At 34.6% G+C, this 16,790-nt stretch overlaps 1 protein-coding gene across 5 annotated transcripts in view; it reads left to right on the forward strand.

Annotated features, from left to right (window-relative positions):
• EPHA7 (EPH receptor A7) overlaps positions 1 to 16,790 on the forward strand; it is a 164,277-nt gene that overhangs the window by 118,214 nt on the left and 29,273 nt on the right. For all 5 annotated transcript variants that reach the window (XM_004264806.3, XM_012539519.3, XM_004264807.4 and 2 more), the window contains exon 6: positions 14,020 to 14,144. In XM_004264806.3, coding sequence (XP_004264854.1) covers positions 14,020 to 14,144 — 125 coding nt within the window. The remainder of the gene's footprint in view (positions 1 to 14,019; positions 14,145 to 16,790) is intronic.

The raw sequence follows: 16,790 nt of genomic DNA on the forward strand, positions 1-16,790 counted from the left end.
TTTGGCACCAGGGACCAGTTTCATGGAAGACAATTTTTCCACCGACAGTAGGGGACGGGGATGGTTCTGGCAGTAATGTGAGCAATGGGGAGCAGCAAATGAAGCTTCCATTCACTAGCCTGCTGCTCACCTCCTGCTGTGCGTCCCAGTTCCTAACAGGCCTCTGACCGGTACTGGTCCTCGGCCCGGAGGTTGGGGACCACTGCTCTGTCTTTCTAAACATTTTATATAAATAGAGTCATACAATGTGGGTCTTATGCATCTGACGTCTTTCAGTTAGCACAATGTTTTTTGAGGTTCATTTATGTTGTACCATATAACAAGTCCATTCATTTTTATGAATTGAATATATACTGAATATATACTGTTCCCTTGTATATATTCCATTTTATTTGTTTACCAGTTGATGGATCTTTAGGTTGTTTCCACTTTTTGGCTATATGAATAACATTGCTATAAACTTTCATGTTAATGTCTTCGTGTGGACTATGTTTTCATTTCTCCAGCGTAGACAACTAAGAGTGGAATTACAGGGTCATATGGTAACTTTATATCTGACTATTAAAAGAATTGTCGAACTGCTTATCGAAAGTGGCTGTTCTATTTTACATTTCCACCAACAGTGTATGAGAGTTCTAGATTTTCCCACATCCTTTCCAACACTTGTTATTATCTGTCTTGTTGACTGTAGCCATTCTAGTTGATATCAAGTATATAGTATCTTAATGTGTTTTTAATTTGCATTTCCTTAATGACTAATGAAAATAAGCATCTTTTTATACAACCTTCAGGAAATTTGACTTTTGAATGAGGAGAAGTGGCTTGCAAAAGGAAATAAAAGAATTAGCCAGACAGATAGAGAAAAACTAGAAGAATGTGTCATGTGAGCCAAGGATAAAATGAGGAAAAGTTAACAATATTAATGCTGTTGAGAATACAAGAAAGATGAGGATTGAGAAAAGTACTTCACTGTGGTTAGATGAGGGCATCAGTGGCTTATCCAACCAACTGGATGGAATGAGGTGGACTGAAGCCAGACTAGAGAAGGTTGGAGCATGAATGGGTTTTGAAGAAAGGGAGAAAAAGAATCTAGACAAGTTTTTTGACATATTTGGCTGTAAAGGGAAGAAGAGTGATTCCCTGGCAGATGAAAGGGGATATAGGCTTGAGAAATAATTTTATTTGCACAGGAGAAATCTGTAAAGTCTATTAGGCAGAATCCAATGGAGAGGAAGAGATTGGTTACGTAAAAGAGAAAGGGTAATTTGTATGTAATAAATGTATCCATTTACTTAGCATGTACTAAGTGGCTAAAATATGCAGGTGGTGTGTTCCTTGCTAGTACTGTCAATCAATTTGAGACTCTCTATTTCACCTAGGAATTCCTCGTGTCAAATGGCTAAATGAAATAATGTCATTAAAAGGTGTTGTTATAAAAAAATTCTCTTTAGTTAACATGTTATTCATGCTGTCTAGTAAATGGCTTTTCTCCAGGAAAATCTGTTTAAATCACCTGATATGACCTTTTCAGACCTGACCATTGTACTGTTCAGGTTTTCTACAACTATCTGGTCCTATAAGAAAAAGCCTTACCTGGGCTTCCCTGATGGCGCAGTGGTTGAGAGTCTACCTGCCGATGCAAGGGACACAGGTTCGTGCCCTGGTCCGGGAGGATCCCACATGCCGTGGAGTGGCTGGGCCCGTGAGCCATGGCTGCTGAGCCTGCGCGTCCAGAGCCTGTGCTCCACAACGGGAGAGGACACAGCAGTGAGAGGCCCGCGTACCAAAAAAAAAAAAAAAAAAAAAAAAGCCTTACCTGAAATACCTCCCCGATGTGACCAAACAAAGAAAAAAATTTTTCTCACTTCACTCTTAAACTTGCCAGATAAAGATTTAGTGATATCATAAATATCTCTCAAGTCCCAGTTTACATAACCTTACTTTTTATCCATGATCGGGGTGCCTTCACTTAGGAATCAGAATCACTTTCCTTCATCCTTTCTGTTCTATATTCAGAAGAGAAATTAATTGAGGAGGTTGGAAGTGTAGGAATCAAGTTAAGTCAATGATCTCCCTTTCTCTTGCTATTGGGAAGATGAGGGTGGCAGACACTGCCGGTTTCCTCCCTAATATCAAGTTCTATCTTCTTATTTACTATTGTTTTTTTAGGGCAGCAGTACACCCAGCTTAAATTTTAGAAATCCATGTCCAACCTAGAGAATAAGATGAATGAGACAAAAGCAAAAGACTGCTAGAGCTTGCTGGAATAGTTGGCTTTCCTTATTTAGACCCGGAGCATTCCACACTGCCTTTTCATTGCAAGCCTGCAACAAGGATATGATTGCTGTAGCAGCGGCAATCGCAACGCATTGCAACCATGAGGGAAAGGCCAGGAGAATCATCTTTACACCCTTGAGCCACTGGACAAAATAGAGCAACTGCTCACCTGTGAAGTATATTCCTTTTTGCATGAGAAAAGTAAAAAACAATGAAACCCTTGTTTATTGGGGTTTACTTACTTGCAACAAAACAAACTCTAACTTAGAAGTGAGCAAACTTTTTCTGAAAAGGACAAGATAATAAAAATTTCCTGCTCTATAGGCCATATTTTCTCTGTTATAATTCCTCACCTCTGATATTTTAGCACAAATAGCACCCATAAGCCATATGTAAACAGATGGATGCAGCTGTGTTCTAGTGAAATTTTATTTACAAAAACAGGTAACTAGCCAGATTTGGCCCAAGGCCGTAGACCCCTGCTTTAACTGATAAAAGGTGAAACTAGGGACGTATTGTCCTTGTATTTATGTTCTAGTTAGTTATTGAGATGGTTATTTCCTGGTGGCTGGAGACTATTTAGGAATAAAGTCAAAACTCCCTAAAAGGAAGATGAGGGCAGTGGCAGAAGCCTAGCAAATACTGATCAGTTTCTGTCTCTGGCTAAGAGACATCAGAATTTTGTCAGGATTCTGGAAGATTTGAATTCTTGTATTGAAGCACCTGTATTAAATAGTAATAGCAAAAACATTTTTTTCATCCTATTGGTTTTTCTGTTTTCCGTAGTTACTAGTATGGAAGCAGAATTGTTTTTAACTCATTTTCTGAACAAATGTACAATATTTTAACAACATTCTGGGTCAAAATGTGTTTGTTGGCTAACCTGGCAATCTAAATGCTTTTTTTTGATACTGATTCTATGGAAAATGAAGTCCAAGTTACAAACAACTAAACTACAAATTAACTTTTGAAACCAAACTTATTCATAAATTGGTAACTCTCCCTATATATAACTATTTAATTATAAGCCAGATTTTCCCAATGTATAAAAGTGACTCTTTGGGTATTAATTGGCTACTTTAGGAAACTGCATTAATTTTCTCTTGGTACTAAAATATTATTTAGTAAATTACTGCCACGTGGCACCATCGGCATTATACAGGTTTAGGAAATTTAAGGCAGTTTTCATTTATGCCTGACTTCCTAGGCAATAGCAACAACTTTCAAATACAAGCTGCAAAGCTAGTTGAAATGTATTTAGGAGACTCTATTAAACTACGTACTTAGTTTGTAGTAGGTTCTTGAAATAAAGTAATAAATCTTGACTGGTGTTGAGAACTTATTATTAAGCAATGTGAATCTCTTAAGTTTATGCACTTCAGAGATGAAATGTATTCAGAGTACCTGGAGCAATTGGGATGATAACATTTTTTAATTGCACATTTTAAGTGAGATAATTTTAGTGAGGCTTTTTTTGTTGTTTTTTTTGCGGTACTCAAGCCTCTCACTGTTGTGTCCTCTCCTGTTGTGGAGCACAGGCTCCGGACGCATAGGGTCCGGACGCACAGGCTCAGCAGCCATGGCTCACGGGCCCAGCCGCTCCGCGGCATGTAGGGATTTTCCCAGACCGGGGCACGAACCCGTGTCCCTTGCATCGGCAGGCGGACTCTCAAGCACTGCGCCACCAGGGAAGCCCTGTTTTAGTGAGCTTTGAGATACTTTAGGTTTCCTTCTTTTTCTGCTCCTCCACCTTCTCCTTCTTCTCCTCTTCCTCCTCGTTACATTCTTCTTCCTCCTTCTTTTCCTTCTTGAATAATCAAACTTATAATAGAACAGAGAATTAAAATCAAATTAGTTGCGAGGAGCACTAGAGTGATGATTTCTGCAAAAAATGTAAAAAAATAAGATAAAACCACTAATGAAGAACAATAGCTGGAAAACAATACTGTTAGATAATATTTAAGAAAATAGATTGATTTGGATACATACAAGTTTTACGTAGGCCTAGAAAAAATACAGTCGAAAATAATTCATAGCAGAGTAGAAGACACAAGCAGGAAAAGTAAAATAAAAAGAAACTGTAAAGTGGAAAAGGATGAGATTGATAGCAGCCAGAATATAATGAAATTGGCTGTTCTCTTCAACCGTTATCAAGAACTTGGGATAGACTAAAAGAATGGTGTAACAGGGAACTGTCACACTTACTTTTGCTGTATTATGTTTTGTATTGTATCACTTTAAACACATTCATATTTCTTTGTAAACAGATATACCCTCAATTATATATCATGTAATAAAGTAGCTTTCAAAAAAATTTTAATGTGTTTATTAAAAGTAATTCATAGGGCTTCCCTGGTAGCGCAGTTGTTGAGAGTCCGCCTGCTGATGCAGGGGACACGGGTTCGTACCCCGGTCCAGGAAGATCCCACATGCTGTGGAGCAGCTGGGCCCGTGAGCCATGGCCGCTGAGCCTGCGCGTCCGGAGCCTGTGCTCCGCAAAGGGAGAGGCCACAACAGTGAGAGGCCCGCGTACCGCAAAAAAAAAAAAAAAAAAGTAATTCATAGATGCACGTTGTATATCTGTACTTTGGTATATTTATACACAAACACACATGTGATACCAACATTTTATGAAACCATATCACTATATGCAGTAAACTCAATTTTTATGGTTTCATTCATTTTTTAAAAACTTTGGTTGTAACACATTATACTCATTTTATGATGATGAGAAATGGTGGTGTACTGGAAAAGGACTTGGGAGTTAAAAATGCAGTGTAGTCACATAGTAAGCACACAGCTGGCATTCAGTAATGTAAGTTTATTCTAATGGGAATTCTGAATATACATTATTAATGTCCTGCTTCAAGGCAAATCTCATGTCTCCTCTTTCTTTAATATTCTTTCTATTAACAATGTTCCTCTTAATAAACAACCTACATGTTATTTAAATAAACGCTATACTGCCTCTGAAAAGTAAATGGAATCTTTGGAATTCCAGAATGTTATACTATACAGAATAATATTTTAAACATTGTGTAGATATTTAGCAAGAGGAGCTAATGAGCTTACTTAGCCACATAGTTATATATGTAAATATTAGTATATGTTATTACATAATTTAAGAATCATTCATATGTGTTCATGATACATATAATAGTATATAAATTAAAATTATTTATCTAAATGAGGGACTACATTCATCTCATATTGTAAGGAAGTATAGTTACAGTATATTGAATTAAAAATTTAGACAGTCTGTGTTTAATATAAATTAATGGAAAGAATATTCGTGTTGTAAAGAATGTAAATAGATAACTATGAAAATTATAATTAAATATAGCCATAACACAAGGATTTGGACTAAATCAACATTTCAAAAATTTTCGACTGGTATTACAATATTTTTGTGATTGAAATACAACATGATTCTCTATTTATAATAAAACATGTTCCAAGGTCAAAGAAAATGTTCACAACTGAAAAGCTTATTCTGATGACATGTAAAGGAGGTTTTGGTCATTAACAAATGTGTATACACACACATGTATATCTTATTCTTAATAAAGGTTTATTTTCATTATTGAAAAGTTCTGATTGTGGGCTATAGCTATCCCATACTTCCTTATAAATCATTTCTATAAATAGTTCATCATTAAAGTGAGACTATAGTCACATAGTTGACCTTATAAATAGGTAGCCTTTAGCTCTAGATTCATGGAAAATTAGAGATGGAGTCAGATTACTTGATAGACCACATGTGAAAGTATGTGTTTTTTTTCTAAAGCAATCAAAATATTAATTTCCCCACCACCCAAAATAGAAGAGATTGCTTCATCTGTATTTTTCTCTCAACTTAATATGTAATATTTTTAAAAGAATGTGTGTTGTTGGACCTCTTCCCATTTTGGTAGTTATTTCATTTTTTTACAATGATACGTTCCTTCTAAATTACTTAACCTTAATGTCTTTCTGTTTAGCTGGTGTATATAAAATAGAGAGTATAAATTATGGAAATTGGTCATTTCTAAATGATAGAAATTGAATAAAACCTGTCAATATTTAAAAGCCTAACGTTTGCCAGCATTTATTATAGACAGCCCTGGAATTCCACATTGAAATGACAATTTATGTTCCTGCCAAAGCTTCAGAGGAATTGATCTCAGGCTAGCTGTACAGCAGCTTCATCTCAGGCCCATTTGAAAAATAATGATGCCTGAATCTGATCTCAGGATCAGAGTATTCTGGAATGAGTCCCAGGCATCAGTAAGTCTAATACAGACAAACTAAGTATAGGATAATAATAAATATACATATATATATGTATTTCTTACCATGTCTCAGGAGTGGTTTTAAGTATTTAAATACTGATTTCCAGAACAATTCTATTTATGAAGTATGCACTCTGATTAAAGCTATTTTAAAGCTGAGAAAACTGATGCTCAAGAAGTTTGTTTCCTTGTTCAAGATTGCACAATTTGCAAATAAACGCTGGAACCTAGGTGCACACCCAGTAGACTAGCTCATGAGCCCATGCTCTTCAGTCCTTGGCTCTATTGCTTCTCCAAATGTCCTTCCTTCAAGGAGCATCAGAATAGCTGAGGAGATGAACAACTATGAAATAATTAAACATTACATTGTGTAGTACTGTCAGCAAGGGAAATAGGATTTGGGGGAGAAAATAATAAAATAATTCTGTATTAGCCGAAGCAGAGGAAGAATGATTCAGTGAGTTGTAACTTTTTTGTGGAGGCCACTAGAGAGAAAATAATGGATCCAATCTTGAACCTGGCTCTGTTATTATTTAAGATAATGGGAGAGGACTATAGTTATTTATAAGCATCTGGTCAAATATATCAGTAGTACATCCACAGAATGGAATACAACAGCTGATTAAAGAGTGATACGGATATGTATATGTTGAATGATACAAGTTATAAAATACAAGACAAATGAAAAAATCAGGGTTTTGAGCTATTAGAATAATATCATCCCTGTTTTTAAAATATACATACTTTCATATATATCTAGACTATTTTTGTGAGGATACCAAAGAAACTACTAAAAGTAGTTGCTTTAGGGAAGGGTAACTTTGTGACATGGGAACCAGGTTCAGAGGAAGTCTCCCTTTTCAGTATATTCTCTTTTGTACCGTTTGAATTTTGTTGCATATAATATGCATTTGCCATTTTTTAAAAAGTAATTTTAAAAATCGCTGCTCAGATTGACCTCTTCTGGTATCTGCAGGTTCTAGGACTCCTACCTATTGAATGGATCCCTCAGGGTCTTTTCATCATTATGGCCCATCATGGATTCTCAACAAATGCTAAGTGTGTGACTTAGCTTTCCTGCTTCTAGTGCCTGCTCTCAAGAATTGCCAGCACCTAGAATTATTGCAGCGTAGTTGACAAAAGATAGGGATTAGAATTTGAAAAACGTGATTGAATCCAAAATCTGCCCCTTTCTGAGTGGATGCTACTTAATTTCTGTAACCCTTAGCTTTTCCACCAATGAATAGAACAACACTACCTACGTGCACGGTTGCAGTAGGGAAGAAAGGAGGTATATATATATATATTTTTTTAATTAATTAATTTATTTATAGCAAACTGTAAGTTTCTATAGAAATGCCACCATGCCCTGCATCGAGTAAATGCCAAACAAACATTTGTTGAGTAGAACTGAGCTAGTAAAAAAGTATTAACTTGATTGAAAAGATAGGTGACATGTATGACTCAATATCAAGGGCTTCTTAACCCTGCTGGATTGTCATGTTCGATTATCATTTAGTTATCCCTCTGTGGGTAGGACTGGTGTGAATAGTACAGCTAGTTCTGGGCAGCTGCCTAATTTATACCTACTGTTTTTACAACATTCTATTCTATTTACATCGATAGTTACAATTACATTGTAATTCTATGAAAATGTAAATGCACCTGGAGTTACAAATTAACGGCCTCATCAATTCACGTTTTAGTCAGTACTTAAGCAGAGATGAGCAGAAGTCCAGATATGTTTTTAGAACCAATTGCCACAGTGGCTTTCTCCACAACCTTCAGCTCTTTGCTCTTTAAAGCTCTTTACATAGACTTTCCAGGAAGTGCGAACTCCTATTGTAATTAATTAAACATCCAAACAATTGGTTACTAATCATCTGATGATGACAGAGGAAACTTTATTTTCAGAAAGATGTATTAGCAGATCATTTTTGCAAAGATGTTGTGACTGTTGCTTTAAAGAACAGCGCTATCCTTAGTTGATCAAGTAGCAGAGTAGTGACGTTTGTTGTTCTATGAGGAGTGTTGTTACCCTACTGAAACGATATTGACTTTACTCACAATATATACTTGACTTGGCACCCCAATCACGATGCTTTCTTTTTCCTGCTCTGTCAGTTCAATATCATTCATTTTTTGTTACAGAACTTTCAGATCTTATTTTTTAGCTCTTATTCAAGTTGTCTTTTCAGTAATTGTTCTTAAATATATTTAGAAATCCATTCTGTGATATGTCATGTATTATATTGTGTATTTTACATTTTTGAATAAAACATCATCATTCTAATTGGTAGGTCATAGCTGGCAATGCAAAGAGCATAATTTAATTTTGAGAAAGATCAATTCATTTCCCACTGATTTTTTCAACTGCTTATTATAGAATGAGATTTATGTTTGTTTTAGCCACAAATCATCTTTCTCTCCAACCAAAAACAATTTGATGGGTACGTATTGCAAATGGATTGCTCATAATTCCTGCAGACTCAATTGCCCTTAATCCCTGTGCTTTAATTTTTAGATAAAATTTTATATTTATTGCTCATGATATTATTACTGACCCTTTTTTGTTCACAGCCAGTAAATTGAAGTTTAGTGAAATCACGTTAGAATTTTTTACTTATTCCTAAATACCCTAAAAATTGAATTGATATGTTACATGATACTCCACTGGATCATGTATAGTTTTGGTCTACTCTTTTGTTATTGGAATAAATTTACATGTGTTTTTATACGTTTGTCCTGTAGTGCAAAAATGAAACACCTATGGGGAAGAGTAAGAAAGCTAAAAGTTGTGTATTATAAAATCCTAAACTCCTAATAATACACACATTTGTTATTTCAAAGGATGACAAAAATGAACTCCATACTATAAAGCAGCAAAAGTGTTCAATAAAAGTCTATTATTCTATAATTGTCAGATTTGCATTTGATTGTGTTCTAAAGATTTCTTCATTTTCACTTTTTGTATTTACCTAATGGAAACCTAACAAGTGTCAATAGATGTAACAATTTGAGGTGTGGTAAAAGGTCATTTCATACTTCATGACCTATCTTTCCTGATTGTATTATTTAGAAATACAAATATTATTTTTCCACTTACCATTCTTTGTTGAAATTTAGTGGGAGAATTTGTGTAGTGAAAATAATGACTAGTATAAATAAATTACTTTTAAAAGCCAAAATCAAATTCATGAACTTCATTGAAGTATTACCACCAAAAAAAAAAAAAAAAAAAATTCTTCCAGATGTATGATGGAGAGTTCTTTTTTATAAGGCATTGTGTTTTGAGTCTTAATCAAGATCAAAATTCCTTGATTCCATGTTATTTCAACATAAATTTCAACATATCGCATTATTAAACTATCCTATCACTAACCTTTTTTCATAGACTTTGTTAAAATTCCAGTAAGTCTATTCTTTCTTTACTGTATGTATTAGTTTTCTATTGCTACCATAGTTACCACAAAAACTTCAAAACAACACTAATTTCTTATCTCCCAGTTCTGTGGGTCAGAGGTCTGGGCATGGCGGGGCTCAGCTGGAGCCTCAATTGCCAGCCTCTTGGGCTGAAGTCAAGTTGTCAGATGGGCTGGGCTCTTATCTGGAGCCTCTGGGGAAGATCCACTTCCAACCTCACTGATGTCAGAATTCCAGGCCTTTGTGCTGGTAGCATTGAGGTCTCCATTTCTCTGCCTCTGTCACCTAGGGCATGTCTTTGATCCTTAAAAGCTGCCCCCCTACCTTATGTTCCCCAAGTGACTCTTCCAGCAGTGGCGGGTTGATTCCTTCTCATGCTTCAGATCTCTCTGGCTTCACCTTTCGCAAAATCTGTCTAGCCCTGGCTGGAGAAATCTCTCTGCTCATAAGGACTGATGTGATTAGATTGGGCCCGCTTGAAAAAGTCCAAGATAATATCTTTATTGTAAGGTCTATCACCTTAATTACATCTGCAGTGTCCCTTTTGCCTTGTAATGTTGCATATTCATACATTCCAGAGATTAGAGTATGGAGTTTGGAGGGCCATTCGCTTACTATATTATGTTTTAAAATTGTCTTTTCCTCACTTTGTGCTAGGAAATGTTTCCATACATATAGGTAAGCTTAACATTTTGGAGGGCATAGGGTGAGGGGGATGGAGCCCTTATGAGTACATTTCATCTTGTAACTTAAATATAATTTTTGTACTTGGATTTTAATTAAAAATTGATTAAGATCAAAACTCATGCATGAGTGCTTGAAGCTCAAAATCTCGAAAATGTTGACTGGCTCAGGTCTGTACATAAACCCACCATTCTTACTGATTATTTTTTAGTTCAGAGCCTCATACTAAATGATCCTAGCCCCAAATTTACATTTTAGCCTGTTATTTGACTTTTGCTTTTCTGTTGCATCAACTTTGTTTTTATACTGTTGAGATTTACCACTTTAAACCACAGAAACCATTTCTGTATTTCCTAAGATCGTCTTTCACTGTCATTTGTATAGACTCCAGATATGTCCCCAATAATTCTTGAAAATATTTAAGGGCAAAACGTTCCATCTGTTTCTTCAGTTGAAATTAATTTTTATATCGGAATATTTCTAGAAACTTAGGTGAGAAATTAATCTGTTAATCACTTTTTAGAAACCCTATTACAAATTCATGTTTAAAAGCTTGCCTCTCTGAATTTGTTTTCTTACATTTTCCAGTGCAGGGAATTTACTATTGTCGGTTACTATTTATTAGCTTCACATTAATTCCAATTACAAAAGATTTTATTTAACTTTGATAATTATGAAAATTATAAGTGTCATAATACCTTATGGGTTGTTAAGTATGTATATGATTTAATTAGTTGTATGCATATTCTTTTCAAAATGAATTCAGATTGTAGCTAATTGAATATTTTGGTGTAAGAGCATATTCTTAGTGAAATTGTTACAGTGGGATTAATTTAGCAGATCAAATATATTAACCATAGAAATCAATGTTTTTTAATATTTCTTTCAATTTTACTTTTATGTATAACTTTATCTGCAAATCATGACTGTTAGAATCTGATTAGCTTTAGAGATATTTTTGTTTATAAACTGTATATCTTATGAGTTATATATTCTCTATGCCTGAGATATTGAAACTCAAGGGAAAATATTATCAATTTTTATGTACCAAAGTGTTGTATTTGAAGGACATAGGTAGGGAAAGATTTTTCCTATCATGCAATTTATCTATTCTCAAGGGCCATGTGCTAGTACTTCTGTTTCTGACTCTTCTAAACGTGTGGCTTGATACAGTATTAGCAAGGGATACATTTTTAAAAATAAGAAATACACAGGAAATCAGGAGTATAGTCACTGACAGATATGGCTCTTTGTACAAAAGAGGGAAAATACATTGTAGAGTACTGCACTGCTAGTGCTGTGTTACGGGCTTCAAAATACTGTACATTTCAAATGTGTTTTTTGGCATCTTTCCCCCCATTTCCCAATTACCATCATTTTATTGGTAAAACTTCTTTTTCCAGGATGAGATAATGAGTTTAATGTTAATGTGTAACTTGCAGAAATCATGTCTCATTTTACACTTAGATCTTGCTGCAACATATTAGAACTAAATGAGGTACATTTATACCCCAAGTCTCTGCCATATTTTGGAGGATTCAGTGTCTCGTCTCTCTCATCTTGCTGTTTAGGGATAGGAACTAAGCAAAGTGTTTTATAGTTTGACTTACACTGAAAATCACATTAAGCTATGTGTGTTGTTTAAAGAAGACCTAGAGGTTGGCACCTAATAGTGCTCCCACCTATTTCCATTTAACCTGTTTCCAAATGGCACACCTCATGCCGTAAACCCTGATCGGAGACCCAGCAGCCTTACTGAGTAATTTATGTATTGACTATTGTAGTATTCTCACCTGTGCTGCATTCTGTTTTTTACTAATTAAAATTAAAATACAGATTTTATGAATGGCGTTAAGTAAATTAGACTATTAGAGATTCCTGGCTAAGTAGAATCTCATCTCACCATTAGCTGGGGAATGTGTTTCCCAAGGCTATGGCTTGGGGCTGCAGCTTCTTAAACCACACAGTTGGCTGAGATGCTAAAAATGTTATGGGTGGAGAGATAAATTACTTTAGAAACAAGTTCTTCTTCACTGCACATACCCAGGTTTTAAAAGTCATGGCAAAAATAAGATTCCTTATTAGAAATTGGCTTCATTGGAAACATATCAGAAACGCATTTAGTCTGTAAACACAGTCTGTTGAGTACTTCAGCTGCATGCCCCTAAAGGGAAAGTTGTTCCACTTAATCCGCCCTAGTTATGCTTTTGTTAGTAATCTGAGAGGAAATGGGAGTCCTGCATCTTCCAGGTCATTCCCTCAAAATCGTCAAGCCAGACAGCAGTGACAAATGTTTTTTCTAGATATTGATATAAGAAAATATCAAGAAGTAGAAGAAACAAAATAAAGCCAAAGGGATAAACATCAGAAGCTTGCTTCAACAGCTTTAGACCCATATAATTGCTTTTCTGTCAGCAGGATTATTAACAATTTTGGACATCTGAAAATTAAATTAACAGCCTGAAAACATTTTACAGAATGAGATAGAGCATGATACATGAAACATAATGACCCCACTGAAATGCAGCCAAGCCAGTGCAGCTACTCATTTAGACAGAGAAGACAACTAGTTAATCGTCACTGAACAAATTAGACAGAGCAGATTAGTTTGCTACATTCCACAGTCTTAGCTACCAAAAAGAGTATATGCCACTAATTAGGATGAAAGAACTCTAGCATGTTATTATCTGTATATAGAGAGAAAGCAAAACTGTAGCTTGAATTGCTTCTATCAAACCTTGAAGCCTAGGTTACGTAGGTATAAATTACATGTGGAAGAGTCTGTGTGTGTATGTGTGATCACGCACATATTTAAGTAACAGAAGCCTTAGCATTTTCTTGCACCTTAACCTAATGAAGTATGAAACACCCACACGCACACACATGCACAGACACACACATGAAACATAAAAACATTTTTTTAAAGTTTGATTCCTTTAATTGAAAATGAAAGTAGCCATTTCATATACTTTATCTGGCACAGTATTAAGTTATTTGTTTCTTGTAAAAAGTGTATTGCTGTTGCATGTGAAATAAATATTTGGACTTAGAAATCATATTTTGTAGCCTTAATTAGCATTCCTTTGCTTAATTGTCATTCTCAGCCCCATCATTTCCATTTTTCACTAACTTGAACAATGCTATCTTCTGCTGTTTGCACTTTAATTTAAATTTCTATTAAGGTTTATGAACAGTAATAAGGTCCTGTTTGAATATTCATTAGCTTCTGAATTGTGAGCTATGAAAAGGTGCTTTCTTTTACCTTAATGAAACCGGCACAGCATGGGACTGATCAGTTGTGACATTTGATTTGAGGCATCCAGTGAATTTTCTCATTGTTTATTGACACATCTTGTCCAAACAGCTCCCTCGCAAGTGAGCGGAGTAATGAAGGAGAGAGTGCTGCAGCGGAGTGTGGAGCTTTCCTGGCAGGAACCGGAGCATCCCAATGGAGTCATCACCGAATATGAAATCAAGTATTACGAGAAAGTAAGTGCTAAGAACAGCTGAAATGTACAACCATGTGCGACACTCGGTGTGTCTTGTGTCATCCTACTGCACTGTCGACTAAAACTGGCCATTATAACAGCTATTTGGAGCTACTTCAAGATAGATAGTTAATTTTAGCCACTTTTAATAACCTTCTCCCTGAATCTCTGGTTCATTATTATAATGATAGTTTCTGTGTATTAAGTTTTTGTGTTACACAGATGAAAATATTCCACTAGTAGTATGTTTAGGTATTCAAGTTTTGATGTCCTAATGATTAGTTGTAGGATGTTTAGTACCACAGAAACCACAGAACCCAATGTGGTATTTTTTTTCCCTCTGTGTTTTTGAAAATGTTTCTTTTAGGGTGTCTGTTTGAGCCCTTGATGATTTATTTTATGTATGTGGTTTCAGTGATAATGACGTGGCCTCAAATAATTTTGTAATTTGAAAAAAATAAGAATATTTTCTGTAATAAATGTGTAGTGTTCTCCAAACTTCAGAGTCAGGTGATAATATTTCACTCCTTTAAATTCCTCCTGAAATTTATTTCATATATCTTATACTAATTATGTCTACTACTTCTTTATACCCTTCTCTCCATGAAAAAAATAGCATGGCTAAAACTCAAGTACTGCCCCTTTAATCCCCTATAAGGGCTAAATTTTAGTAAATAATGACATATCTCAGTGTATGAGTGCATTTATTTCTGACCCGTCTAGAGAAAGATAGACAGACAGACACAACCCTGTTCACAAATTATTTTCTAGACTCTACCTCTCAGAAAGACCTGATTCAAGGTTTGAAACATGGAAACTATTATTATTACTAATAGTAATAATAATAATGTGTTACTATTATTGACTTAATTAGCTGAAGTACTCTAATATACATAACCATTTTAACCATTTAGACAGAATTTCAAAATGGAAACCTAAAGCTTTGGAAATATTTGGGGACTGAATTGACTTGATTGAATCACTTAAATGCATACAGTGCCTTGGCAATAGACACTTTTTTTTCACTTTGATGGAAAAACAGATAGTTTAAGATTAGTTTCAACGTTCAGATTGAGTTTACAATATTTTTACTTATTATTTCCTTTATGAATGCGTAACTTCCATAGCCAAAGTTACATTGTAAATACCTCATTTTTGTACCAGAGAATACATTTCTTGTCTCATCAAATGTATTTCTAAGGAGATCCTTGTTTTTAGTGTTGGGTTTGTTATGTCTGTTTTCCAGTGAACTCTGACAGTTATAAGTCCCTTCTGAAATTTCATCAGATTTCAAAAGCAATGAAAAATACATTTTAAAAATATAAGTTAGGTGGTAAGTGAGAGTAAAGTTTCTTACGATGCAACACAATATTTTGCCAATCCTTGCTCTGGAATAAATTTGTTCAGATAGTTACTTTTCTATTTTACATGACAGAAACAGTGTATCTACATTCACTGAATTTTACAAATTACAAAATAATCTTAAAAAGAATACTATTGCTTAATAATGTATGTAAGCCTGTGATCTAATGTATATGTCATTATGTCTTCTAATATCAGTTATGCCTAGTTCTTTTATTTGGGATAAATATACATTTATAATATCAACTCTCATTTTTATAAATGATTATAATGAAGACAATTACAAGTCAGCTTCACTAAATCCAGTTTAAGTATACATTTATTTACGCTTTTGCAAATATCATCGTGAAGGTAAATCAAACAACCAAACCAACATTTTCAGATTTCACTGAATAGTTTTATTTCTAGACACAGTTGATCACAGGTATTTATTATTGAACAAGTAAGAACCCATCTAGAATTGTATATTTTGATGAGTAGTTTTTATAACTTTTTTCATAAACAACACATTAGAATCATATCAACTAAGCTTTAAATTTTTATTCATTTAACTATTGTTTTGATGGCGTGTTTTATATTCTTGTTTTTTAATTATTCCATTCTTAAGCTTATCATATGTAATATGATAAACACCTTTTTAAACTCTACAAGCCTCAGTTTTCATATCTGAAAAATGGGGAAATTGAACTGAGATGTTTAAAATATTGCCAAATCATAAATTATATGACACTTTAAGTTTTATATTTAAGACATTAACTTTTATATTAATAGTTTTAACTTCAAATATTCCATCAAATGCTATTTTGTAAAAGTGGTTTTATTCTGCGAGAAATACATTTTTTTTTTAGCTGCACCGTGCGGCATACACAACCAGGGATCCAACCCGTGCCCCCTGCAGTGAAAGCACAGAGTCTTAACCACTGGACCGCCAGGGAAGTCTCCTGAAAAATGCAATTTTTAATGAAAACAATTGATATGTCACTATGCTGGTGGTATTAGCTAAGTTTCTTGATTTTATAGATTCCTTCATTTTTAGCCTGTGGCTTTTTGCTTGTTGAATAACATTCAGGAACAGTATTAAGAGAACCACATTATGAAGTGAAGACCTCTACTAAACTGTAGATTTTACAAGTGTACTTATGTTTTGGTCAAAAGAACATTTGATTATATTTATGGCTAAATAGTTCTTGCCACTGTGCCCTCTACCAAGAAAGCAAAGGCTCAAAACATCATAAATGTTTTAAAAAAATTATTTCTCTTTGAAATTTATAGAACAAAGGCATGT

The sequence above is a fragment of the Orcinus orca genome, chromosome 12 (assembly GCF_937001465.1).
Source record: "Orcinus orca chromosome 12, mOrcOrc1.1, whole genome shotgun sequence".
Classification (NCBI taxonomy): Eukaryota; Metazoa; Chordata; class Mammalia; order Artiodactyla; family Delphinidae; genus Orcinus; species Orcinus orca.